Genomic DNA, 23,800 nt, shown 5'->3' on the forward strand with positions numbered 1-23,800 from the left:
CTTCCCCCAAATTATGCCCATTCGGATGTGTGGTGTTATATCGTATGATGTAACGGGACTCGAGTTTTCGCAGAGCCAACAACCTGTTACCACCCCTTTCTTTCTTTTCCACACAATCAATCACCGTGAATCTCAACAGATCAGGATTTTGGTTATGTACAGAGGCAAAATGCCTTGCCACCGGATACTGTGGATTGACATTTTTAATGGCCCTCATGTGTTCCAACACCCTCAATTTGGCTGTTTTTGTGGTCATCCCTATATAACATTTGTTACAGGGACACTGTAACGCGTATACCGCGAATTCAGTGTTACACCCCAGTTGTTTCGTGATTTTGTGTTCTTCTTGGTCTTGGGAGATTTTTACGCTTTTACATTTATAGCTGTGTTTGCAAGCCTTGCAATTTCTGCACGGAAAAAATCCAGCAGTTTGCAAGTTTTTAGTTTTTTCCTTTATTAAGGCATTGCTTAGAGTGTCTTTAAGCGACTTTGCCTTTCTAAAGGTAACTGCAGGACGGTCACTGATTACTTCTTTTATGTCATCGTCGAGTTTTAGGACATCCCAATATTTCTCAAGACTTTTCCTGACTCTCCATGACTGACTATCAAAGCTAGTAATGAATCTGATCTGGTCAGAATTCGTGCGAGCCTTGGGAACCAGTAAATCTTTTCTTTCCATGAGTTCAACCTTAGTTTCAGCTTGCTTAATGACATGTTTGCTATAACCCCTTTCACAAAATCTTCTACACATCACACTCTTCTCAGTTTCATATGACTCCTGCATGCTGCAATTTCGTTTAGCCCTGATAAGTTCACCAAAAGGGATACTACGTTTCAAGTTTGGTGGATGACAACTTTCAGCATGCAGTAAGCTGTTGCCAGCCGTTGGCTTGCGAAAGAGAGAACTGGTTAACACTTCACCCTCAACAGCCAAGTGAACGTCCAGGAATTCTAGGTGACTTTTGTGCATATTGCTGGTAAATTTTAGATTCAACGAGTTATCATTCAAGATGTTTTCAAATTCTTCGGCCTCCTCCAAACTACCCTTCCACACACAAAAAATATCATCGATGAAGCGGACCCAGAGGACCACGTGGTCAGAAAAGTGGGAGATGTTCTTCACCACTTGCTCCTCCCACCAGCCCAGGTACAACCCCGCAAAGCTGGGGGCGAAGCAACTTCCCATCGAGGTCCCCCGGGTCTGCCTGTACATCACTTTGTTGAAAATGAAGAAATTATTCTTCAGACAAATACTGATCATCTCCAACAACATATGTGTATGGAGTAAGTGGTTAATAGACCGATCATTAAGAAAATGTTTACACGCGTCCACACCAAGATTTTGCGGTATGCTCGTGTATAAGCTTGTTACATCAAAGCTTATAAGCCAATACTTCTCATTCCACGTCAAATCATTAATGATTTTCAAGAAATCGGAAGTGTCCCTGATGTAAGACGGTAAAGCACGAACTAAGGGCTGCAAGAAATGATCAATGTAAATGGAGGTATTCTCGAGCAGACTCCCATTGGAGGAAACTATGGGTCTGCCGGGGGGTACCTCCAAATTCTTGTGCACCTTAGGGAGCAAATACAATGCTGGAATTTGTGGATGTCTACACAGGAGATAATTGTACTCACTGTCTTCAATGATTCCTCTATCCCTCCAATCCATTAGTTTATCATAATACATTTGTTTTGACGTATTATACTCCTGTATGTTGGAGGTCACATAATTATCCACATTGCTCAATTGTAGTAGACCTTCTGCCAAATACATTTCCAAGGGCCATATAACAACATATATATATATTTATTTATTTATGGCATCTAAAGTTTTGGGCTTTCCACTAGCCCTCTTCTTCCAATGGTCAGTTGTTGTGTCATTCACAATTTCTTTCACCCACTACTGCAAATATCATGGGCCAATGGGTCAGCTCACTTCAGCTATTGGCTAACTTTACTTTGACAGCATTCTGCTCTTTCACAAGGAGCACATCTTCAATCAAAGTAGTTTCCTTCAGTGCAAGGGACTACTATGGCAAAGTTTTCTTTTTGAGCAAATAAATATTTGTGCTTGTAGCCAATGTTTTAAAGTTTCTATTTAAAAGGGCCATCAGCTCCCTAACAATACAATTTTCCAAAATAATGGCAAAATAAAACAACCGCTTGCAAAGCCAATTGACTGGAAGGCAATACCAGACCTATTTACTTTGCCCAAGCATGTTACTTTTGGGGCTTTTGCACTACCCGAGGTATTATATGTAGCATCCCAACATTAGATGAGATTAGGTGTGTAGCATAACAATCCTTCCTCATCAATCTTGAGGGCAAAAGATGCAATCCAGTCACGACAGTGGGTTTGGCCCCACCTGCAGCTCAGTGTGCTAGTGTCAGTGAGGGTAGTTGATAAAGTGTGACGTGCCTTGCTCTATGAGTGGAAAGGTGCAAATCTATGTGTCCTATGTTGGAGAAGTTTGGTACTGTGCCTGAAGCTCTCAAAGACCAACACAATAGACGCATCCTTTAGCACATACATAACATACCACTCCTACAATAAGGCAATTCCAAGACGCCTCTTCCGGATCTCCTAATTCAAAATGGAGTCCTCAACTCCCCTTTTCCCCTCTCCCACACCACCTGATTGAAATCCTGACACCTCCTACAAAACAATGAGCACCATGACTCTGGATGCAACCATAATTTCTCTCCTCTCAAGCATAAAGGCGTATCAGTTCGCTATCTTCCTCTGAGAGAAATAAGAGACTACCAACCCATGACATTGGCCGCCACACCAAAGGGCTATACTTCCCATCACTTGAAATGCCAGCGCAGAGGCACCAGATGTCCTTTCCTCACCTGAAACATCAACATGCAATGGTCCCCTTATGTACATCTCCATCTTACCACTAATACAGAGAGTTTACAGGCCTCAGGCCAGACGCCCTCAAATGGATTACTTCATTCCTCTCAGGATGCACTTAGAGTATCCGTCTATGTCCCTTCAACTATGCTCCCAAGCGCATCATATGCGGCATACCCCAAGGTTCTTCCCTCAGCCCCACCTTGATCAGCATCTGCATGACCCCCCTCGCAGACATTGTCTGCATCTCCTATGCCAACAACACCCAAATTGTCCTCTCACTCACCAAGGACACCTCTAACACCAGAACCAATGTTTGCAATGCCATGACTGACATAGCTAACTGGATGAGAGTCAGCTCCCTCAAACTCAACTCCGGCAAAACAGAGGTACTAATCTTTCACAGAATCAGCTCAGTGTGGGACCACAGCTAGTGGCAGGAAGAACTCAGACCCACACTCACTTCCACTGACCATGCACGCAACCTTGGCATCATCCTCAACAGCCAACTCAACATGAAACGACAAGTCAACGCAGTCACCTCCTCCTGCTGCTTCCACACCCTTCACTTGCTCTGCAGAATCTTCAGAAGGATTCCTCTGAACACCAGAAAGAACATCACACAGGCCCTCGTTAACAGCCGCCTCAACTAAAGCAACGCTTTTTACACCAGCATTTCCATCCAGCTCCTCAGAAACAATACAGAACAACACAGCCAGACTCATCCTCAAACTCTCCAAATGGACCCACATCTCTCAGCCCCTCAGAAACCTCCACTGACTTCCCATCCAGGAAAGATGCCTGTTTAAGATACTTATGCATGCCTACAAAACACTACACGACCAAAGACCATCCTACATCAATCACCAGCTGAACTCCCATCTTCCCTCGAGACACCGGATCTCCTCCTCACCAGCCCTCGCACACGCCCCTGCATTTGTCGCACCAGCTGTGTGGGACGCTCCTTTTCCTACACTGCTGCCAAACCTCTGCAAGGCCCCCTCCCTGGCAGACTTCAGAAAGAGACTCAAGACCTGGCTCTTGGATGCAGATGCAGCAGCCTCAGCGTCCGGATACTCCTAGGGTTGAAAGGGCCACACTTTACAAATATTGATTGACGATAATCCTAGCCCCTCACTGAGCTTTTCCATTCCCACTGCAAGGATTCCCAACCTGTCCTAGGACCACATATGGCCCCTGGCATGAACCAAAAATTAACCATAAATATCCGATTATACCTTAAGCTCTCAGTATCTTTTCACAGTTTTTCGTGCAGTTGCTCCGAAAGCATCAGAGTTTAAGAATAAGTGAAATCTGTGCGTACTCATATTTCCTAACAATTTATAGAGAAGCAGATATATGATACACGTTTAATCTCCCATATCTAGGTAAGGAATTTAGATTGTCACCAATCAACTGAGGACAATCTAACTAAAGAGGACACTGAAGGTTTTATGAAGGCTGAATTTGGCTGAGGTGGATGTGGTGCACTGATAAGAGAGCAGCCGTGTCCTGTAAGAGCAGTGGGGCTGGTAGGGGAGTATTTCGAGCGACGACAACGAGGGAACATTATCTAATTTTCCCTTGTGGTCGTTTCTAAATATCCCCGTACCCCCTCCCCCTCCGACACACACCCCTCAGCCAGCCCCACCGCTCTTACCTGCAGTGGCCATGGCCCGTGGCCCGTGGCTGGAAAAGAGCAGTCGAGAACGTTCATTTGTAAGCAATTTTTGTGGTAGGAAAGTATGAATGGGATATAAAACCCCATTTCTATTTTAACTTTACATGGCAGATCTAAAAAAATTCTGCATGCAAGTGGACAGCACCATAACCCCAAGATAGAAAGTGTGAGGGCCACGGAGAAGGGAGGAATGTGAACTGCTCATGTAGACTCCATTCCCGTTATGAGTTGACCAGAGTATTCCGGGCTGGGACACTGCTCTGCCCAATTATAAGTGGAAAATGTTCATGCATCTGAATTTCCAAGTTGGTAGAATTATTTTAGACGTAGGTTAAAAGAGCAGCCTGGCCCTGGTCCCCCTGCCCCACCCTAGCCCGACTCTTCTACAGAACATGTGGAACATGCAATGATAGTACTGCCCGCCCACTTCATCCTGTGTCCTCTTCTCAGAGAAGATGGTAACTGGTAGTATTAATCCACCGGGAAAACTGGGCCCATACTTATTTCCCATTTAAGGGAATTACCCTCTAAATGAATGGCACCGGTGGGATATTACTGCACAGATCCAGTGTTTATGGGTACATCGGGGCCCGTAGAGGAGGCTTCTGTCAACTGCTCAACCTTCTGTGTGCCAGGATCACATGGTAGCTCCTATTCCAAGTGAGACCTGTGCTCTCCTGAAGAGTCCTCAGGAGATAGGTAGCACATCAACATTGATGGACTCTGATGAGGGACTTTCCTGAGTCAACCTTCTAAGCCTGAATCTGCAGTGGTGGATGTCATGTTACCATGACAACATCACCAGTGCATGAAGCTGGGTGTCAGGGTGAGGCAAATGACCATGATGCTAACTGTTTGCTTGTTGAGTGGCACACAGAAGCTCATGTTGGAGGACAAACTCAAACAATGACTGGCCCTTTATCCGATGGGGTGGATGGATTCGACCCTCATATCCTGTGAGACAAGGGATAGGTGTTCTCCTCACCAAGCACCACTCCCATTATCCAAACTGAGTGTGGAGCTCAAATAGACAAGAAGCCCAAATATATGACTGACCGACTCATATTCCATGCACAATTCAAACGTAAAAGGCTAATAATGTTCTTAAACTTTTTTGGACAGTGGCAGAACACAATGACTGGAAATTCACATTTGTGGGATTGAGGATTGTCACTGGGATTCTATTCCAGTAAGAATGTTGTCAATGAGAGTTCCCTAGAACTGGTGCTTAAAAAACAGAGTAGGCCGATCCACAAGATTTTCCTGAGAGTAGATGTGTCTCACTTCTGACTTTACGTTTGCAAATCACATCAGCTCGTGGTATAAGAGCTTTGCGAATCATGCCCAATGAACAGAGTTTCCAAATAAGGCAAATGCTGTTTATCCAATATATCAAATATATTGCATATTGTCTGCTAACTACGAACCTATTTCTTAATTTATTTCCTCGTAAACATACTGAACACTCTAAGCCAGAACAGTTTGAATCGCTCGAGAAGGGCTTCATCTTTAGTTGGATGCAATAACTGAGCAATCAATTTCATGATGATGTTGAGCTGCTCAAACCCGTAGACAAAAAAGTAGACAATAAATCATAGGAAAAACTGGACACAAGCCCGGGGAAACACTACCTCGTAGGCCTTCCAGTCTTGATGCATGTATTAGTCATTTTAAGGCACTCCCATCAAAAGGTGCTACATCGCACACTCCCTGTACTTTGGCTTTTCATAAGAAGCCTCCCTTTAAGGCTTCCATTCAAACAACAAGCACTGGTAATGCATTGTTTCACCTATGTAGGGAATAAAGAGCTGTTTTCATCAATCATTGTCTAGGAAAAGGAAGGAGCTCCTTGACAGATAACATGGGGTTGGATAGGATGTGGCACGGTGACCAGAGCTGCTGACTCAGTAGCTAGGGATCCCCGTACGAATCTCGGCGGCGCTGTGCAACATCATGTGATGATTCTATGCAACACTTAATCTCTCTGGTGATAAATTGTTATATAAATATGCTACAAGAGTAAAAGGGCAAAACTTTATGAAAATATAGTCCCACCAAAGAGGATTTTGACAGTATTTTGGTGGCGGGAAACTGATAAGAGAAGTAAACAAGGAACAAGCGTTGGTAAATGTAGGAAAATATGCTACAGCCAATAGAAATGGAGAAAAGTGGCATGCACAGGAACCAATAGGAAGCCCGGAAAGAAAGGATGCATAATGTAAGTCCCTTTTAAGTTTATATTAAAAACAATAGATTTCTCAAGTACAGCGTGCGCGAAACCTAAAAAATAAGTCCTGTAGTAGGATCATCTGAGCCCTGATGCCTGCGATTGGCCCAATATCTATGAACCCATCCTTCAGCTGTCCACAATGCCAAACATCAGGAGATACTTTTGGACTCTGACGTTTCATGCCCCAGATGAACACAGCAGCCAAGGGACTCAATCTCCACCTCTCCTTTCTCTGTAAACTCCTTCCCCATCACTAAGTGGAGCTGAACAGAATGCCTGCTATGATGATGGTCTAGTGCAACATCATCTACACTGCTGTCCACACTTAATTTATAAGCAAAACATAAAGACTACATAACCAGGTAGCTAGACTGTGCTTAAACCTATTCAATTTCCACCACATGGACTCAGCACTTAAAGCTTCCTCCCGGCACCCAGAGAAGAAAAGGTCACATTTAAGAGTCTCTGCACTCACAATAAAGCCTTCAGTGGCAAAGACTCAAAACACCTGCAGAAACCTGCGACAAACTACAACCGAGTCAGAAATCTCCGATCATCATCTATTTGTCTGATCATTCATGAGGAGGTCAAATTGAGCAAGATGCCTGGTAGCACATAGCCCCAGTCTGTGGCAAACAAAGCCTGGTAGCACATAGCCCCAGTCTGTGGCAAACAATCAACCACTCCCTGAGATCCAAACCAAACCACTTACAACTCGGAAAACTCCTGACGATTGCACTTTTCAAGCTTGCTACTTTGTTCAACTGCTCACAGATCAGGTGATGGGAGTGTAGAATTGGACACGAGCTTACCTCTTCAAGCTGGATTCAAGTTCTCTTGTCCCCTTATATTTCAGTACGCTTGCTTTCAGCTCTTTCAACAAGTTGACAAAGCACAAATAACCAAAAAGCAATGCAGAGCTAGAGCTATCAAAACTCACAATTCAGTAAAAAACAGTAACAAAAAACCGAACATCAGCACGACACCCACAATTTAAGAGAAGTTCATGGAAGGTTAGTGCGGAGAAGCAAAGACATGAGCGCATCACTTCAATTTGCACAGCTTCTTAAATAAAGATGCATCTGAGGACAGGTCCAGGGAAAGATTTGTGGCCTTTTGGGGGGGCTCTATACCTCTAAGAATCAAGGACATTTTTACACCATTTGCTGCAGTCTGGCCCCTCTTGTGTCAATTAGAGTGCTGCTGTGACTCTGCTTTGTACAGTAGCAGTTGTCCTGCAGAGAAGCACATAGGACAATGAAAAATATGAAAAACAGGGAAGAGAGGGGAGTACTGATGAGGTGAAAGGTAGCAGGAAGAGAGATAGAGGGCAAGCAAAGAGGAAGAGAGTGGTTCACCTGGGGAGAAGAAAAGTAGGGAGCGAGAAGGAATGGGAGGTAGAGTCACATACGTGGGGTACAGAGGAGATTGGAGAGGTACAGGCTGATAATGAAAAGTGAGGGACAGACGAAAAGTGCATATGGTACAGAAAAAAATTCTAAAAGAGAAGTTGAGTAGGGAATACACAAGTTATCTGACAGATGGAGAACAAAATAAATAATGGGTAGAAGGACATGGAGGTACTCAAGGCTAGTGAGGAGGAAGCAAGAAGGTACAAGGGTGGCAAAGTGAAAGAGCGATACAGTGGGGAAAAGACTGGAAATATGTGGAAGTAGAAAAATACAGAGTAAGGGCAGAAAGAATAAGTGGAGTAAAAGTAGCAGAAATAGAGAGGCGCACATGGACATGAAAGTGAAAAAGGTGGAAGCAAAACAGAGAAGTATGGTGGAAACATATTTTTAGGTATGAGGTAAACGAGTGGCAGAGGTTTCAGAAGTACAGCTAAGATAGACAGATGTAGATATACAAGGTATGTCTAAATGTTTTTGAGTTTCTTCAAATTTCTTTGTAAGGAATGTTCCTGCTCCCTAATCAACTTCACTTGGAAAGCGCACTGACACCCAGTCTGCGTTGGTTGTGCTACATACAAAATGTGAAGAAAATAAATAAAAAGATGTCACTCATTGCCAGAATAGGTGCACTAAAGAGAAGACATATTTGGAGCAGATGTACCCAGGGCTGACAAAAGTAGGACAATGAGTAGGAGAGATGAGAGCGCACAGGCAACTACTCCAACTCTAAAAAGCAGAGCAAGTCTGATCCGTTAGCAAAGCGACACTGGCCTTTAGGGAAATGATATCCAATCACTCAAGCACTGCTCCAGATATGAGCAATCGCTGAAGCTACCCCTGGGGACTGCTGGAAGAGCAGCAGCATTGGCTTCACCGGGCTGGAGGACGAATGCGAGGCCTGAGCACTGCCGCAGGAAGCCAGGGATGAGGGAAGAGACAGCGGAATACAAGTGATGCTGCCAGGCATGTAAGGGCAACGTCAAGCGCACTAGTGGAAACTGACACAAACAAACCAGGTAAACCAATCAGAAACCCGGAAATTAAAGCATAGCAAACTTCTGCAGGCTTACAAGTACAGTTAGACTCTGAAATTAGCGAGCACTGCCAGTGCAAATAATCAACATCTAGAAATCAACTCTCTTAAGAACAGTAGAAGCTATCAGACTCCTAAAGACCCCAAGACACACTACAACAGACAAAGGCTTACGATGACTACATGCTGCCACTGGTACTTTCTGGTTGGCTGAGGTGGTGCCCAAGCCAGGCAGAACCTACCACTCCTGTCAGGGTTAGGTGATTAAACTCATTGTAAAACCTGCACTCATCCTTAGGTAGCTTGGCACTGAGCAGTCAGGCTTATCACAGAGGCAATGTGTAAAGCATTGGCACAGCACTCTCACACAATAAATACACTGAGCGTCACAAGAGAGACTTCACAGGGGGAGTATGTAAATAAAGATTGTATTCAACACACACATTAATTAACCCTTTCGCCGCGGGGCTAAGTCCCCCGCGGAGCGGGGAGAGGGGGGCCGCACACGGCGCCGCGGTGCTCCTGACGAGCCCAGGCTCGTCATGCAGCACGTTGCTCGTGTGCTGGTGACGAGCCTGGGCTCGTCATGACCACGCCCGCGCAATGGAACGCTCAGCACTGAGGGGGAATTATCCCCACGTGTGAGCGTTCCACGGCTCATGACGAGCCCATGCGCGTCACCAGCACACGAGCACCGTGCTGTATGACGAGCCTGGGCTCGTCATCAGCACAGAAGGGGTTAACACAACGTGAACATCATGTTTTTCTGGGCATAAACCAGACTTGGAAATTTTACCAGCAGTACTAGGCCCAACAGTGTTAAAATGACATCAATAATATCCACGCTTGGGAAAAATCCGATTTTATCCCCGTACCCTTATGCGGGGCATAAGTTGTTAGGACTGGACCTACCCTGGCAAATAACACAATTCAAATCCACACATTTCTAGGGTGCACTCCAGGTCACAACAATATCACGAATGTGTACACACAGGAATTTATATCACTTTTCAGCAGCACCGTTGGCCAAGGCCACACAAGTAAACGAATGTCAAAATGTGGTATTCGTTAGGTAATGAAACAAAGTATAATACCACTGCGCAATGAAACTATTAGCAGGCTGTTATCATACAGCACACTCTCCCACTCTCACACAGCACCGTAACACAGTGCAAAGGATATCGGCCAGTCCGTATGAAGCACACTCGCGCACACACACACTCAGCACCGTAACACAGTGCAAATTATATCCTGCAGGTCAGATGGTAATATGAATGCGGACCTTGAGGCACAATCCCTCCCACACCTCTCAGTTACCCCCCTGTTACACTACCCACAGGTTAGTGTAAAAAAAAAAAACACCCTTTACTGTACCGGTTTAAGGTCGGAGTCACACTTAGTCAAGGGTCCTGGGGAGAAGGCTGGAGTACCTTTAAGGTAACAGTATACATATGGGCGATTGGCCACCACTTGAGAAGTTCACCCACTTCATGTGGAGCAGATACGTGCTAGATGATGTCTCATTTAAATCAAGAGGTCCCTCAATTCGCTTTATGGCACAAGCCCAGTTTTACGAAGCTCAGGGGTGTCACCCAGTCTCCCGACCCACTTCAGATCGTTCCCAGAAGTGTCCTTCAGCCCATTCACTTAGTCTCACCACCCAGGCCTGATCTGGGTGATACTACCTGACAATACAAAGTCATCAGGCCGGGTGAGGAGAGGGCAGTTGATTTGCCACACTAAGGGCAAGACTGAATACTCAGTGAATGGGGGGGGTGCAACAGTCCCTGCACGCCACGGAAAGTGATGCACAGCGTCTGGTTCATGCTGATCTGAGTTGCAACAGCCAATACAATCACAATGAACCACAAGTCAGATTCTCTGTACCTCACTAAAAATGGGGCACAATGTAGGGTGCGCAATGATATGAGTCGCACCAAACAATTCAGTCACAATAAACGAAAAGTTTAGTTCGCCGTATCTACATGTAAATGAGACTCAATGTCTGGTTCACTGTGATATGAGTTGTGTCACACAATTCAGTCCCAATCAACCCAGAGTCTGGTGCTTTGTACCTTCCTGGAAATAAGGCACAAAGTCCCGTACACAATGATATGAGTCACAAACAACAATCCAGTCCCACATGCACAGTTGCAAGTTCAGTAGTACTGCACGAGGTAGAATAGGCACTACTACAGATGCACCCTCCCTCTGAGGGTCCCAACCTGTGAATCGGACACTGCACGCAATGAGCATGCAGTCAGCATGTCGCACGTGAGAGATGTGGCACGGACGACGAAGCGGGCCGTACTGAGTCCTGCAACCAGTGAATCTGCTCACCACCAATGAGACGCTTGAGCGTGCTGAGGCCCCACAATGCAGGGGCCACACTCCTTAGACACGGGCATGGTTTGGGGGCTCCACACAAGGCAATCAGGTGTCCAGGCACAATACTTCGTTCCAAGCTCACACCACACTGCTGTCAGGATCCAGCAGATGAAGTAAGCGCTTGAGAGGGCACTGGAACACGTAGAAATTGTAGGTCCCTCACTGGAGGTCTTTGATGTCCCTGAGGCCTCCAGAAGGAACAGGGGGCACGCAAATGCATCCTTGCAGAGCACACTTTAGGGTGCCACACAGCCGCAAGTAGTCAGCCACTATTCAGGGAGGGTGCTCGGCCCCTGCCAATGGCAGTCTCCTCCTTGTGCACAAAAGATTCCTTTGGCAGTGTGCACCACGCAGTCCAGGATGTGTGGTCCCAAGTGTATTTCTGTCCTTCTGAAGTATGGCCCCAGTAGTTATACTGTAGTGTGGCTTTGAAGTTGTTGTGGTTCAATGGGTTTCCTTTTGGACCACAGATGTCTCCCCTAAATTTCAGTCCTGATGCCTTGGAATGCAGATCTTAATCTTTAGTAGGGCCATGATCTGGCTTCCCAGTGTCAACCTTCTCCCCCCAATCTATCCAGGCAAATCCTCGAATGGCAAAGGTCTGCCATTCCAGTTGGATGCCCACTATTCATGACTGTCTCTGGGGAATGCACAGATGTGCTCCCTCAGCCACCAGTGTGGACTGAAGTCAAGCTAGAAGGCACACCAAAGAATTTAGCACAGAGAAATGTCCACTTTCTAGACGTGGCATTTCTAAGCCCTTAAAGACAAATTCACCTTTAACCCAAGGAGGATTTGTCATTGTGAATCCAATGATAGTAAGCAACATGAGGCTGCTTCACTGTAAGCCACCATTGCAGCTTAAAGTAATCTTAGCTATTATCCTACATAAACCAATGGGAAGAGCAAACCTCATAGGGAGTGAAAACACACATGGGGGTTCTTCACTACCTGGGCAGGGAGCACACATGTGTACCTGCCCTACCTTCCACCTATCACTTGCTTCCTCCCCATGGCTCACCCTAGGGGTGCTCTAGTGTTAGTGAAAGGCACCCTCAGCATTGACCAATGATTTAGAAAGGCCAACCGGAGCATAAGTGCAAATGAGGCAACACCGGACTGCAACGGCAGGCTTGTGACATGTTTGAAAGGACCATGAGCTACTCTCTGTTGTAAACTAAAACTGTAGTTTAAAACTCATTCAGCAATTCCCCCATGTTGACCCGTGGGAAGAGCAGACCTCCTAGGTAGAGAACCCCACATGGGGACTGTTCACTAACTTGGCAGGGAATACACTGCACCTGCCCTGCCTTTCCCCAACCACTTGCCCCACCCCTCAGAGCTTACCCTAGGGATGCCCTAGTGGTAGTGAAGGGCCGACTCAGCATTGACAAATGGTTTATAAATACCAACCTGAGCATAAGTGCAAATGTGCACACCCAGGCCTGCAATGGCAGGCTTGAGACAAGTTAGAAAGGCTATTCTCATGAGTAGCACAATCAGTGCTGTGGCCCACTAGAAGCCAGTGCAGTACCTGCCCTTGGAATGTGGTATACCTCTTTAGGGGGTACTCACAGGTACAGCACCTAAACTAATCAGGTAAGCACTACTTCCCAGCATATGTATGAAGGGCGCATGCGCGCTTTCACATTGCATTACAGAGGAAAAGTGCCCAGAGTCCTAAGGCCACGAAAGGATAATCAGCAAAAGCCAGGAGAAAAACAGCAAAATGTTTTAGAGCAATCCCCTGGGAAGGGCCATGTCCAACAGCAAGCAGTCAAACATCCTTAGATCAAACATACAATCTAACTTCCATAGACCACCATCAGAGATTCGGAGACCTGGGCACATTATCAGACTTGAAGCGACCAACAAACACTGCAAGACATCAAGGAACCAGCGCAAAATATCAGACTTTCGGAGACCAGCACATATTGTTAGACATTAAAAAGTCAATATTTACTATCAGACACCTAAAGGCAAAACTCACTGTCAGACACCAAGAAATGAAGAGACACATTCTGATGCTCAAATAACTGTTGGTTCACTCTCACAGTGGATCATACCAGACACTGCACCTCCTTTCTTACATATGCTAACCTCCAGGGGGCACGGAGGAAGGGGCATGCAGAGTATGGAATTTGTGGATGGCTAGGGTGCTTTGATGTGTGGAAGGGCAGGTCAGCCCTTTCAATAGTAGACGGAGTGCGGTGGCAGCACACTCTCTAGTTTTAGAAAGGAGATTCCCATCATGACCAGACATCATTGAGAGCTCGGTTGCCTGCTTTACTTTTTTTTCAAGAATCTTATCATTTTTCCTGTTAGAACAACAACAGAGAGGCCAGGACAGCCATGTTTATCTCCCGAGCCTAGTTTGTTATACACACTAGAAAGTCATGTTTGTGTGTCTGACTGCGACATAGTACCTGATTTCTCGCCCATAAGGCCACAGGACCATGACCAAACAGAAGTCTGAAAGTCAATCGTGTTCTCTGATATCTCTCCAGGGGCTCCAAACTTTCTTGAATTAACAACGGCAGAAGCGCATGGTACACTGCTTTTCGGCCTGCATACACCAGTCCACATTTTGTGCCCACTGTTGCATCTGGGACAGTGTTGTGTTACCTCATAGTCTGACTAAACTCCTACAGGCTACCATCAGTGTGACATTGCTAACCAAAAGGGTTTATTTTGGCAGTCTGCCCCATACCCCCACCACCCCCAGATCCCCAAGCAAATGACTTGTGTATTATGATCCAATGTAGAGCCCAGGGCTTTTGAGAGGTGAGGCTGCATACCTATCCTAAACTCTTGTAATCTTGGGCATGACCACAGAGTGTGCACTAATGAGGCTCCTGTGGGCTTCCTACTACACACCTATTGTTATCTGATTTCATCATGTGTTGTAATCTAGTCATAATTGCCAACATTTGAAGAAAATCCTGGGACACTTTGCAGCACAGAGCTGCTGCAGATACAAAGTTTTTGTTTGCATACCTTTGTGTAATAAAGAGGACTAGTTTCTGCTACAAAATTACCCGGGACAGTCTCCAACTTGCTGGGACTGTCCCTGCAAAAACAGGACAGTTGACAATTATGATCTAGTCTGTGAAGAATATGCCTGGTGTAGAGATTGTTGTTGCACCAGTGGAATCCCACCCTGTTGGCAACTTTCCGTGGGCGTTTACATTGTTCACCCTAGTCTGGGTCTTCTATCCGCCCCAGATCTCTTTCCCACCATTCTCGAAAGTTGGTCAAGAGACCCTAAAGATTAGCCAGTCAGGCTTTATAGATGTGTGAGACTGCATGTAAATGCAATGGTGGCAATAGAACCCTGTAGTCTAGCGGGGAAACTGCAACCAGATCTTGTAGTTGACTTGAATATTTGCTCAGTGCCTGCCGGAGTTGCAGATATTTGTATCTTTGGGAATTCAACAGTGCCTACTGCTTTTGAAGTTCTGGGAAAAGAGTCATTCCCTGCTTTGTCTACACATCACCTAACCTATTAGTCTCTGTTAGATCGCATTTCTGAAAACCTTTTAGGTTTTTTAGGGTCTGAAAGGGAATCTGAGTCCCACACGGGCACCTCCAGTATCCTGTGCCACTTCATCTACTGGGTCGATCTTTTCCATGTTTTGATGAGAGTACCTTCTGGTATGTGTGACATACTTGACCACCCTCTTTGTATAGTTCTCTAATGGATCATCTGTGGGGCATCGCCCTCCTATCTGCCAACAGCGACAAATCCCGCTAATCTGTGAACATCTAATCAATCATCACCAGCAGTTGCACCACCCGATGAATGCCTTTCTTAACTAACCATATGGTGCCCCTACTGGTGATGATAAAGTACTACAAAATGTGGAAATGTTGTTATTTGCATTGCAGGGGTGTAGCTTCTTGGATGGGAGGGGACTTTGGGGTGTGAGACAACCCAAATAAATGCATTCTTGAATTCAGTTGGGCCTGAGGGCTTAAGTCTGGTCTGCTATGCCTATGTTGATTTTTCCTGTTCTTATTTTACTGGAAGGTTTTAATGTCTTCGTTTTTTGAATTGGGAACTTAAATATGTTATGAGTAGTTTGTCAAAAAAGTAGTAAACATTGACCCATAGAAGTATGTATTGAATGGATGTAAATGTACTACTTGTTCGAATTCACAAACGTTTGCAGAAGTGCACATCGAAAGGTGGGCAGTTCTCAGGTTTCCAGACATGCTACTAGCAGCCAGACACCCAAAAGATGAAGTGACTAAAGCTTGGAAATTGTCTAACAACTAGAAATTGCTTAGGGTAGTATTCCAACTAGGACAGGGTAAAAAGTAAATTATGCCAACGTAATTTTGGGAATTCTGTGTTACTCTTGTTACATGAAATTCCCAAAATTATGCTATTAAGCCACTAATTATGCGGTATTCGCAGTAAAAAAATTACAGCTAAATGTGCAATTTCCAGCAAAATTTACCACGAACATAACACAACAATAGAACACGAATGGCTGCTGCTCGTGGAGTTCTTGTTTAAATGCATTGTGGCACCAAAAAGTGTCGTGAGGATGCATTGCGCATTAAAACATAGCACAAAACGATAGAGGTGCATTTTGCGTAATTATGTGTAATTTCACAAAATTACGAGAAAGCAAATTGGACGAATGTCACACACTTTTAATTCCAAACCCATTGTTTTTCGCCAACTATGCCACTTTAAACAGCGGTCCACCTAATGGAAATCAGTACTGAACCTGTTACTCATTTTAACAGTCCATCTCGAACCATGGTCACCTCACCCCTACAGCCTGTGGTCCATTGCCTTGTAGTTGAGAAGTCTGAGATTCCAAGCCCTCCCCCAGATCACGTTTGCAGTCCTTAGACATCCGTAAAAATGATTATCTTTAATGAATGTGCATGGGAAAAGGGCTATCATGCCAACACAGGGCCATCTGCTAAATATAAACAGGAAGTAGAAAAGGCATCTATCTCATTCCCAGAATACAGTCCAGCGAAGTGAGCAATTTATAGAAACGTATTCACAAATGGACATTAAATAATGTATTCACCAGTTCCTTAGCAGTTGACAAAAGTTCTCGGAAATCACTCGTCTGTCGCCTTTCTCGTTTTGTTTCAATGAATGTCGTATGCTACACTGACTTTGATTTTAACGCAATTGTCGCACACAAATGGACTCTTCATCAAAAGACGTCACTGCCAGTTGAGGCATATGGTAAACTACTCGAAGAAGGAACGAACACACGTATCAACACCAAACCATGATTCAGCCTAATAAATGGAATATCACTGAAATAATTACTTTTGTTTTTAAAAGAAATCGCTTTTCATCTGGCTAAAACATTATTGCCAAATGAATCCCACAAATGTTTTTTAAATGTGTACCTGTGTTCATAGAGTTATCCAAGTCCATTTCCCTGAAAGCTTGGGTCCTGAAACCTGGACACACCACGGTTGAGTTGAGACAGCGTGCTTAGGTCAGCACGACTTACACAATTAGGTATGCTTCTACACTTCCTGCAGGACTGTCAACAAACTCCATGTCATGAGGATGACTTTCAGCAAGCCCGTTTGTTTAAAGCCCATCACACCAGCCATGCTGAGATTTGCGGGCCCATATCTTTAAAGCAAAAATTGAAACTGCAAGTCCGAGCATCCCTAGCGCGGATGGTGGGAAAAGCACAACTGCCTGAAAGTCACCCTTGTGACATAGTTGACAATTGATATCCATTTGCTGTCAATACAACCGATCTCCCCCTCACTCTGTCTCTCTCGCTCTAGCATGGTGCTACAATATATTGGCAAATCTAAAGAGAAGGGCAAAATAATACCACGAAAACTAGCAGACGATATTACGCATGTGAGGGAATACTGAACAAGCACTGGCAAAGCCAAAAGGTGTGGTTATCGCTGTCAACTTTTTGACATTGTAAATGTTTGTTTCGTATTGGTTTAGTTCAAGGGTGAACAGCCATGCCCTCCCCAGTATATAAGAAACCATTGGCTAACTTCAAAAACTGTTTTGAGCTCTAAAAGCGCATATTGACATACTAGGCTCTTGCACATTCCGAACTACTTTGAGTCTGAATGAGCAGAATGCTGTCACTCACAGTGATGTTAGCCGAGGGCTGAAGTGGACTGGACCACTGAACCAAGCTGGAAGTAGAAAGAAACATGTGAATGTCATAACAGACCGATGGACGAAGTGGGCTAGCTAAACGACCCGAAGTTGTAAAAAGTATAAGTATAATTCAGGAAATTTAAAACGGTTCTTGGCTAATGCTAGGCCTAAAAAAAACAATGCTTTCGACCCCACACGTGTGCACGCTCAGATTCCTAGATTACTCGGTCGTGGTGAAAATTCCATCTGTTACGCCGTTTCCTCGAAAGCAGGCGTCTAGCGTCTGCCAGTCTGAGGCTCTAGCCACGCGCTTTTCTTTTACAAACGAGTGCGTCAGTTTGCTCGGACCTGTGCCGTGAATCAGCAATACAAATCCCAAAATGCACCGGGTAGTAAAAAAACAAATATGTGTATATATATATATATATATATATATATATATATATATATATATATATATATATATATATATATATATATATATATATATATATATATGAGTAGTGAGTCTTTAAAGAACACGGAGTCATATGGCGACGTAAATCTGGGACTGCTTGGCAGTGTATATTAGCTCCAACTGCCATTTAAAAAAAAACACAACAGCTTTGAGATTCCTCCTGCCATAAAAACCATTTGTAAGTGATTTACAGGGATTTCTGACGGATAGGCTTTTACCTGACCAACGCTGTGCACCATGGGGTACAAGCACATAGCACGGCCACCCACACACACACACACACATACCTCGACTTTGAAGGTAGAGGTCATGAGCACATGTAGAGGTGATTTACTAATGCCGGTGTGCATGTATGCAATGCAATTTGCCAGTCGCAGGCGAATGGCCACAATGGCGCAGGGCCAGGTGACAGACGTAAACACAGTGTACCTCCGAGACACAACCTTCACAGTATGCAGACTGCATGGAAAGCAGTCACATATCCCACAGGCAGCTTCTAGTGTTTCTACCCCTGGACTGGAAGCAGGCATGGCACAGGTCGGAGCGCCAGGGGCGAGGAGGAGGATGTAGAAGACGAAGCTGTCTCGAGATGAGACATGACACCAACCATAGTACTAGGGAAAAGGAAGCAGATGTCAACCTACATAGAAAGCAGGTGGGACATTATCCTAGAAAGAAGCAGAAACAGAACCAGGCACAAGGAAAGGATGTTCCAGCGGTGCATGTTTGACGGACGGGCTTTAGGGGGCCTGCAGGCCAGGGCCCGAGTCAGGGGTACACGCGGTTGGACGGCGTCCACCCACTATTTTCACAGGGTGAACGCCGTCCACTCTGCCAAGAATTTGGGCCCCACTGAATAATGTGCTGAACTCATCCTGGTGTAATTTCAAAACCCCGGGTCACTTTCAGCAGCGCCTGCACCTTGTCTGCTTTCCATCTGCAACAAGCAACAAAGTGCAGGCTGGAAGGGGCTTTGTTATTTAAGACTCCTGCTGGGCCCATAACAAAGGTCGAATTTGAGGAGTCATCAGGGCTTCTTTTGTTTGAGTCTCATGGCTGGGAGTACTCATGAGCCTCACACCTTGAAGCAAATGCAGCAGAGGGGAAACAAAGGTTAGCACTTCACACATACTTAAGAGAGGCAGCTTTTCATTTTGTTCAGGCTGTGTTTACTAGATATGCATGCATTTTAAGAATATCAGATGTGTTGGTCTCTCCCAATAGTCACATAATACTAAATGTAAAATATATCGCATTTACTACCCCTGAGGAGGCATTGAAATAACTTAAGTACCACTATTGTTCTTGTATAGCGATACTCATCCCAAAGCAGTGTGTCAGAGTGTTTTACATCACATGTACATATTAAAGTCGTGGCTTGTGATGCCATTTCCTATGATGTCAATTCCTGTGATGGCACATGTGATGTCACGCGCCGTGATATCACTTGCATACTGCATGCCTAGGCTAGTCTCCCCACTTCTTTTTTAGGACTTGTGCCCTGCCGCAGGCCAATAGGAGGCAAATAGAGTGGGGGAGCAAGCCATAGCCTGGACCATATGGGGAAGTGAGCAGACCACGGGTGCAGGGTGATTATATAACTGTCACCCCAGCACTGCATTTCCAGCTGTCTTCCATTTACCACATAGCAGATGTCTAGTCTTCCCTCTCATAATTTGAAGTGGATTGAAGTGACACACCAAGCGCCTGGATACCCTCTCGGGAGATTAGTGCGCTATACAAATCAACATAACAAAACATAACACTTGAGAACGATGATTTGTAAAACCCAAGGCCAGCGCAGAGCAGTGGTGTCTCGGTGACTATACGTAGGATGTACCTGCGCAGGCACAGCAGGCATGGCACTAGCCTGAGCTGAAGGGGGGCAGGGTCAAAAGGTCTCTGTGCGGACAGCAGGCATATCATAAGACAGAGTTAAGGGTGTGTGTGTGTTTGGCTGAATGTGTGCCAATCCGAACTGCGGGCAGACTGAGAAAGAGGCATGGTATCAAACATGCGAGGCAGGCTACACAGATATACAGGACGGAATACCCGGGGCGGAGAAGCACGGCGCAGGGGCCTGCCTCGACAGGCAGCCTGAAGTGTCCGCCTGGACAGCAGGCACCGGCCAGTGGGGAGGGAGGCGGGCGGGCTCTGCAGCAGGGACGCCCCGGCACTGCCTCCGTCCCCACTGATCCTGTGTCGGTCCCACGCTTGCTGTCCAGGCAGACACCTCTGCAGCATGATGTCACCGCCAGCCCCCTGAACACAACATGGATTCCACCTCGCATGTTCCCGCAGCCCCCTCCTGCATCCCAGCCCACCCTGCCCCAAGCAGATGAGGCAGGCAGTCTTGGGAAGCAGGCAAGTGATCCGTCTTGGGGAGCAGGCAGGGCACCAGCCAAGGTGAGGGATCAGGCAGTGGGGCCGGAGAATGGGTCCAGACACGGGGCTGAGGCAGGAGCACAGGTAAGAAGGGAGGGAGCAGGAAAGGATGCGACACAGCGGGGGAGAGGTGGTCTCACCTCGAGGCCATGGCGAAGCGTCGCTGGCCGCAGCTCCAGGTTCATTCATTCATGCAGCCGATGGGAGGGGGCTTGGGGAGCAGGTGGGGCGCCTGCCCACTCCACCATCTCACAGCCCTCCGGTGGGGGTGCGGGGGCCCTCACAGGACGAGGGGACCCCAGCGCTCCCTCCCCACGCCGGGGCTCCGGGGCTGTCCTCGGTGCGTGTCCTCCATCGCCGGCACTCGGCGCGCGACGAGGAGGGTGTTTGGCTCCAGTGCACGAATCCCTGGCTGTCTCTCTCGCTCACCGCACATCTGCTCCTGCTCTCACCACCGCCCCCTCCTCCTCTCCCTGCTCCTCCTCTCTGCTAGATCCCCTACCACACGGAGCCCGCTCAATCCAACCGTGCACCAGCGAGAGGATCAGCATCAGAGGCTGGACAGCGCGCATCACCCAGTGCACGCTGGTCCTCGTAGTTCCATGTGCCAAGGCAGAGTGGACTAGGTCACAGTGACGTGCCATGAAGCCATTAACCGATACGGTATCAAAGACTGGATTGATGACGACCTCTCTTTATTTATTATCCGTTTCATCCGCTGCAGCTTTCTCTCTGTTTCTATCTGGGTGAACTCAGGTTCACCCAGTGCCTATCATTTTGTTCTTTGCAGGCTGGCACTTGTAGTCAATAGCTGTGAAATGTCGCCAAGTCAAAAAGTGACATAGGACTAGAGGTGAGCAAGCCAGGGAATTAATAGAGAGAGCTGGGTCTTGCTGGCTCTGACAGCAAGAGCCTAGAAACACACTATTTAACATAGTCGTACAGCAAACCTCACGCAAAATATGAGAAAGACTTTAAATGAAAGGAGAGTGCATTCCTTTATAATGCAGAAGCTTTTCACCCTGGGTTAAAGCATTAAGTGACATGTAGTAGAAATGGTCGTTTCTAAGCATTAACTTGTATGCCCCCCCAGCCCCCTCAGCGCCCCCAGCGCCCTGTCAACAATGCCATTAGTGAATCAAGCGGCAAGTCATTTATCACGTGCCCCTTATATGGCGCTTAGAAGTTTATTATAGATGGAACCAAGAGACATTTTTGTACAGCACACACGCTGAACAGATGTACTTCAATGTGCTCTCAAATTAACGATGAAGCAAAAGGAGGCACAGTGAAGCAAGGTAATTGCCTAGGATCGCACAATTTGCTCAAACGGGGAAGCCGGGGTTAATGTCAGGTTTCCTGGTTTCACTTTGTGTAATTCGACAAATAGATGGACATCTCATATTAATTTTATTTTTTAATTCCACGAGGAGCTAAATCAGCCTTGAACATGAGATAAGAGTGTGGGCCTCGGACATGACTATTTTTCTGATTTTGGGCTCAAGGGATAAAAAGGACTAAGCTGGACCAGAGTCAGTTATCTGGCTCGAGTCATTACTTTCTTGTCCACTTCCACTTATCAACCAATCAGTGTTTGTTAAGTGTGACTACTCACCCATGAGGGTCTCAAGGCGCTGGCGGGACGGGAGGGGGTCTGCAGGTCCTGATGGGCGCAGAGGTTCAGTCGAAGAACCAGGTTTTGAGATCCTTCCTGAATGGGTCAGCGACGGAGAGAGCCTGAGGTGGAGAGGCTGGGCGTTCCAGGCTTTGGCAGCGAGGTAGGAGAAGGATCTTCCTCTGGGCCTGGTCCCACCGAGGCACGGTGGCAAGAGCCAGTTCGGCAGTGCACAGGTGTCTGTTGGCTACGAGGAATAAGAGGCTTAGGACATCGGGTCACAATATTGTTGGTGGAGACCAGGTGACATGAGGTAGCCAGCCCACTGTGGCCAGATGCAGTGTTCGACCTGTTGAATTCCTCAACCAAAGTAGGGTTGTCACTTCACTCAGAAAAAACACCCTGTCAGTCTGTCTACTCAATCTACGAAGCTCTGGCCTTAATTTGGGCACTCTCTCTCCCTTGGCAACGTGGCCAATTATCACAATGTGGCATCCGCTTGGTGGCCGCAGCGTATGCAGTACCAGCCCTGTTTCCCAGGTATGTCCATCATTGGAGCAGGATGACACAATGCATGTCAGATTCTCAACACGGCTACAGATTATGTAAATCAATTCTATTTAGACTCAAGGTATGTATATTTTCCTTTTGTAGATAGCATGAAAATCCATCATGCATCGGGTACTCTTGAGTCTAGGTTGGATAGCCGTGCTGTAACCAATCATTCACTTTCCTTTTAAAGACCACTGTCTGCAGGTGCAATAGTACAACTTACAATGGATGCACATTAAGACTGCAGCTCCCGCACACGTCTTGTTGTCAAATGAAACTCCAGTACTGGAAACCTGGTGTCCTTTGGATATGAAGGAGAGTCTCAGCCTTAGCCGATCGTAGGACCCGATTCACAGACCTAACTTAAGACAAAATCCTAAACTTACTACCATTTTCGTATTCACAGAAGGCACTTACTCATTTTGGTATTCACAGAAGACACTTACTCATTTCGGTATTCACAGAAGTTAGGAGTCCTAACTTTAGGACTCCTAAATGCCTTCTGTGAATACCGAAAGTCCTAAAGTTAGGATTTTTCTCAATTTAGTAGTAGTAAAGTTAGGACTCCTAACTTTAGGACTCCTAAATGGCTTCTGTGAATACCAAAAGTCTTAAAATTAGGATTTTTCTCAGTTTAGTAGTAGTAAAGTTGAGAAAAATCCTAATTTTAAGACTTTCGGTATCCACAGAAGGCATTTAGGAGTCCGAAAGTTAGGAGTCCTAACTGTACTACAACTAAATTAAGAAAAATCCTAATTTTAAGACTTTCGGTATTCACAGCAGGCATTTAGGAGTTCTAAAGTAAGGAGTCCTAACTTTACTACTACTAAACTGAGAAAAACCCTAATTTTAAGACTTTCGGTATTCACAGAAGGCATTTAAGAGTCCTAAAGTTAGGACACCTAACTTCTGTGAATACCGAAATGAGTAAGTGCCTTCTGTGAATACCAAAATGATTAAGTGCCTTCTGTGAATACCAAAAGGGTAGTAAGTTTAGGATTTTGTCTTAAGTTAGTTCTGTGAATTGGGCCCGTAATGTCTGGGCCTGATGCTTCAAGAAAAA

At 45.9% G+C, this 23,800-nt stretch overlaps 1 protein-coding gene across 3 annotated transcripts in view; it reads right to left on the minus strand.

Annotated features, from left to right (window-relative positions):
* The window catches only part of GRAMD1B (GRAM domain containing 1B), a 1,455,160-nt gene that overhangs the window by 697,900 nt on the left and 733,460 nt on the right, over positions 1-23,800 (minus strand). The window contains exon 1 of one of the 3 annotated variants that reach the window (XM_086956960.1): positions 20,711-20,971. The exons of the other annotated variants lie outside the window; for them this stretch is intronic. Coding sequence (XP_086813086.1) covers positions 20,711-20,721 — 11 coding nt within the window. The 5' untranslated portion in view covers positions 20,722-20,971. Of the gene's footprint in view, positions 1-20,710; positions 20,972-23,800 lie in introns of those variants that run through there. 3 annotated transcript variants of the gene reach the window in all.

Source organism: Lissotriton vulgaris, chromosome 2_1, assembly GCF_964263255.1.
Source record: "Lissotriton vulgaris chromosome 2_1, aLisVul1.2, whole genome shotgun sequence".
Lineage (NCBI taxonomy): Eukaryota > Metazoa > Chordata > Amphibia > Caudata > Salamandridae > Lissotriton > Lissotriton vulgaris.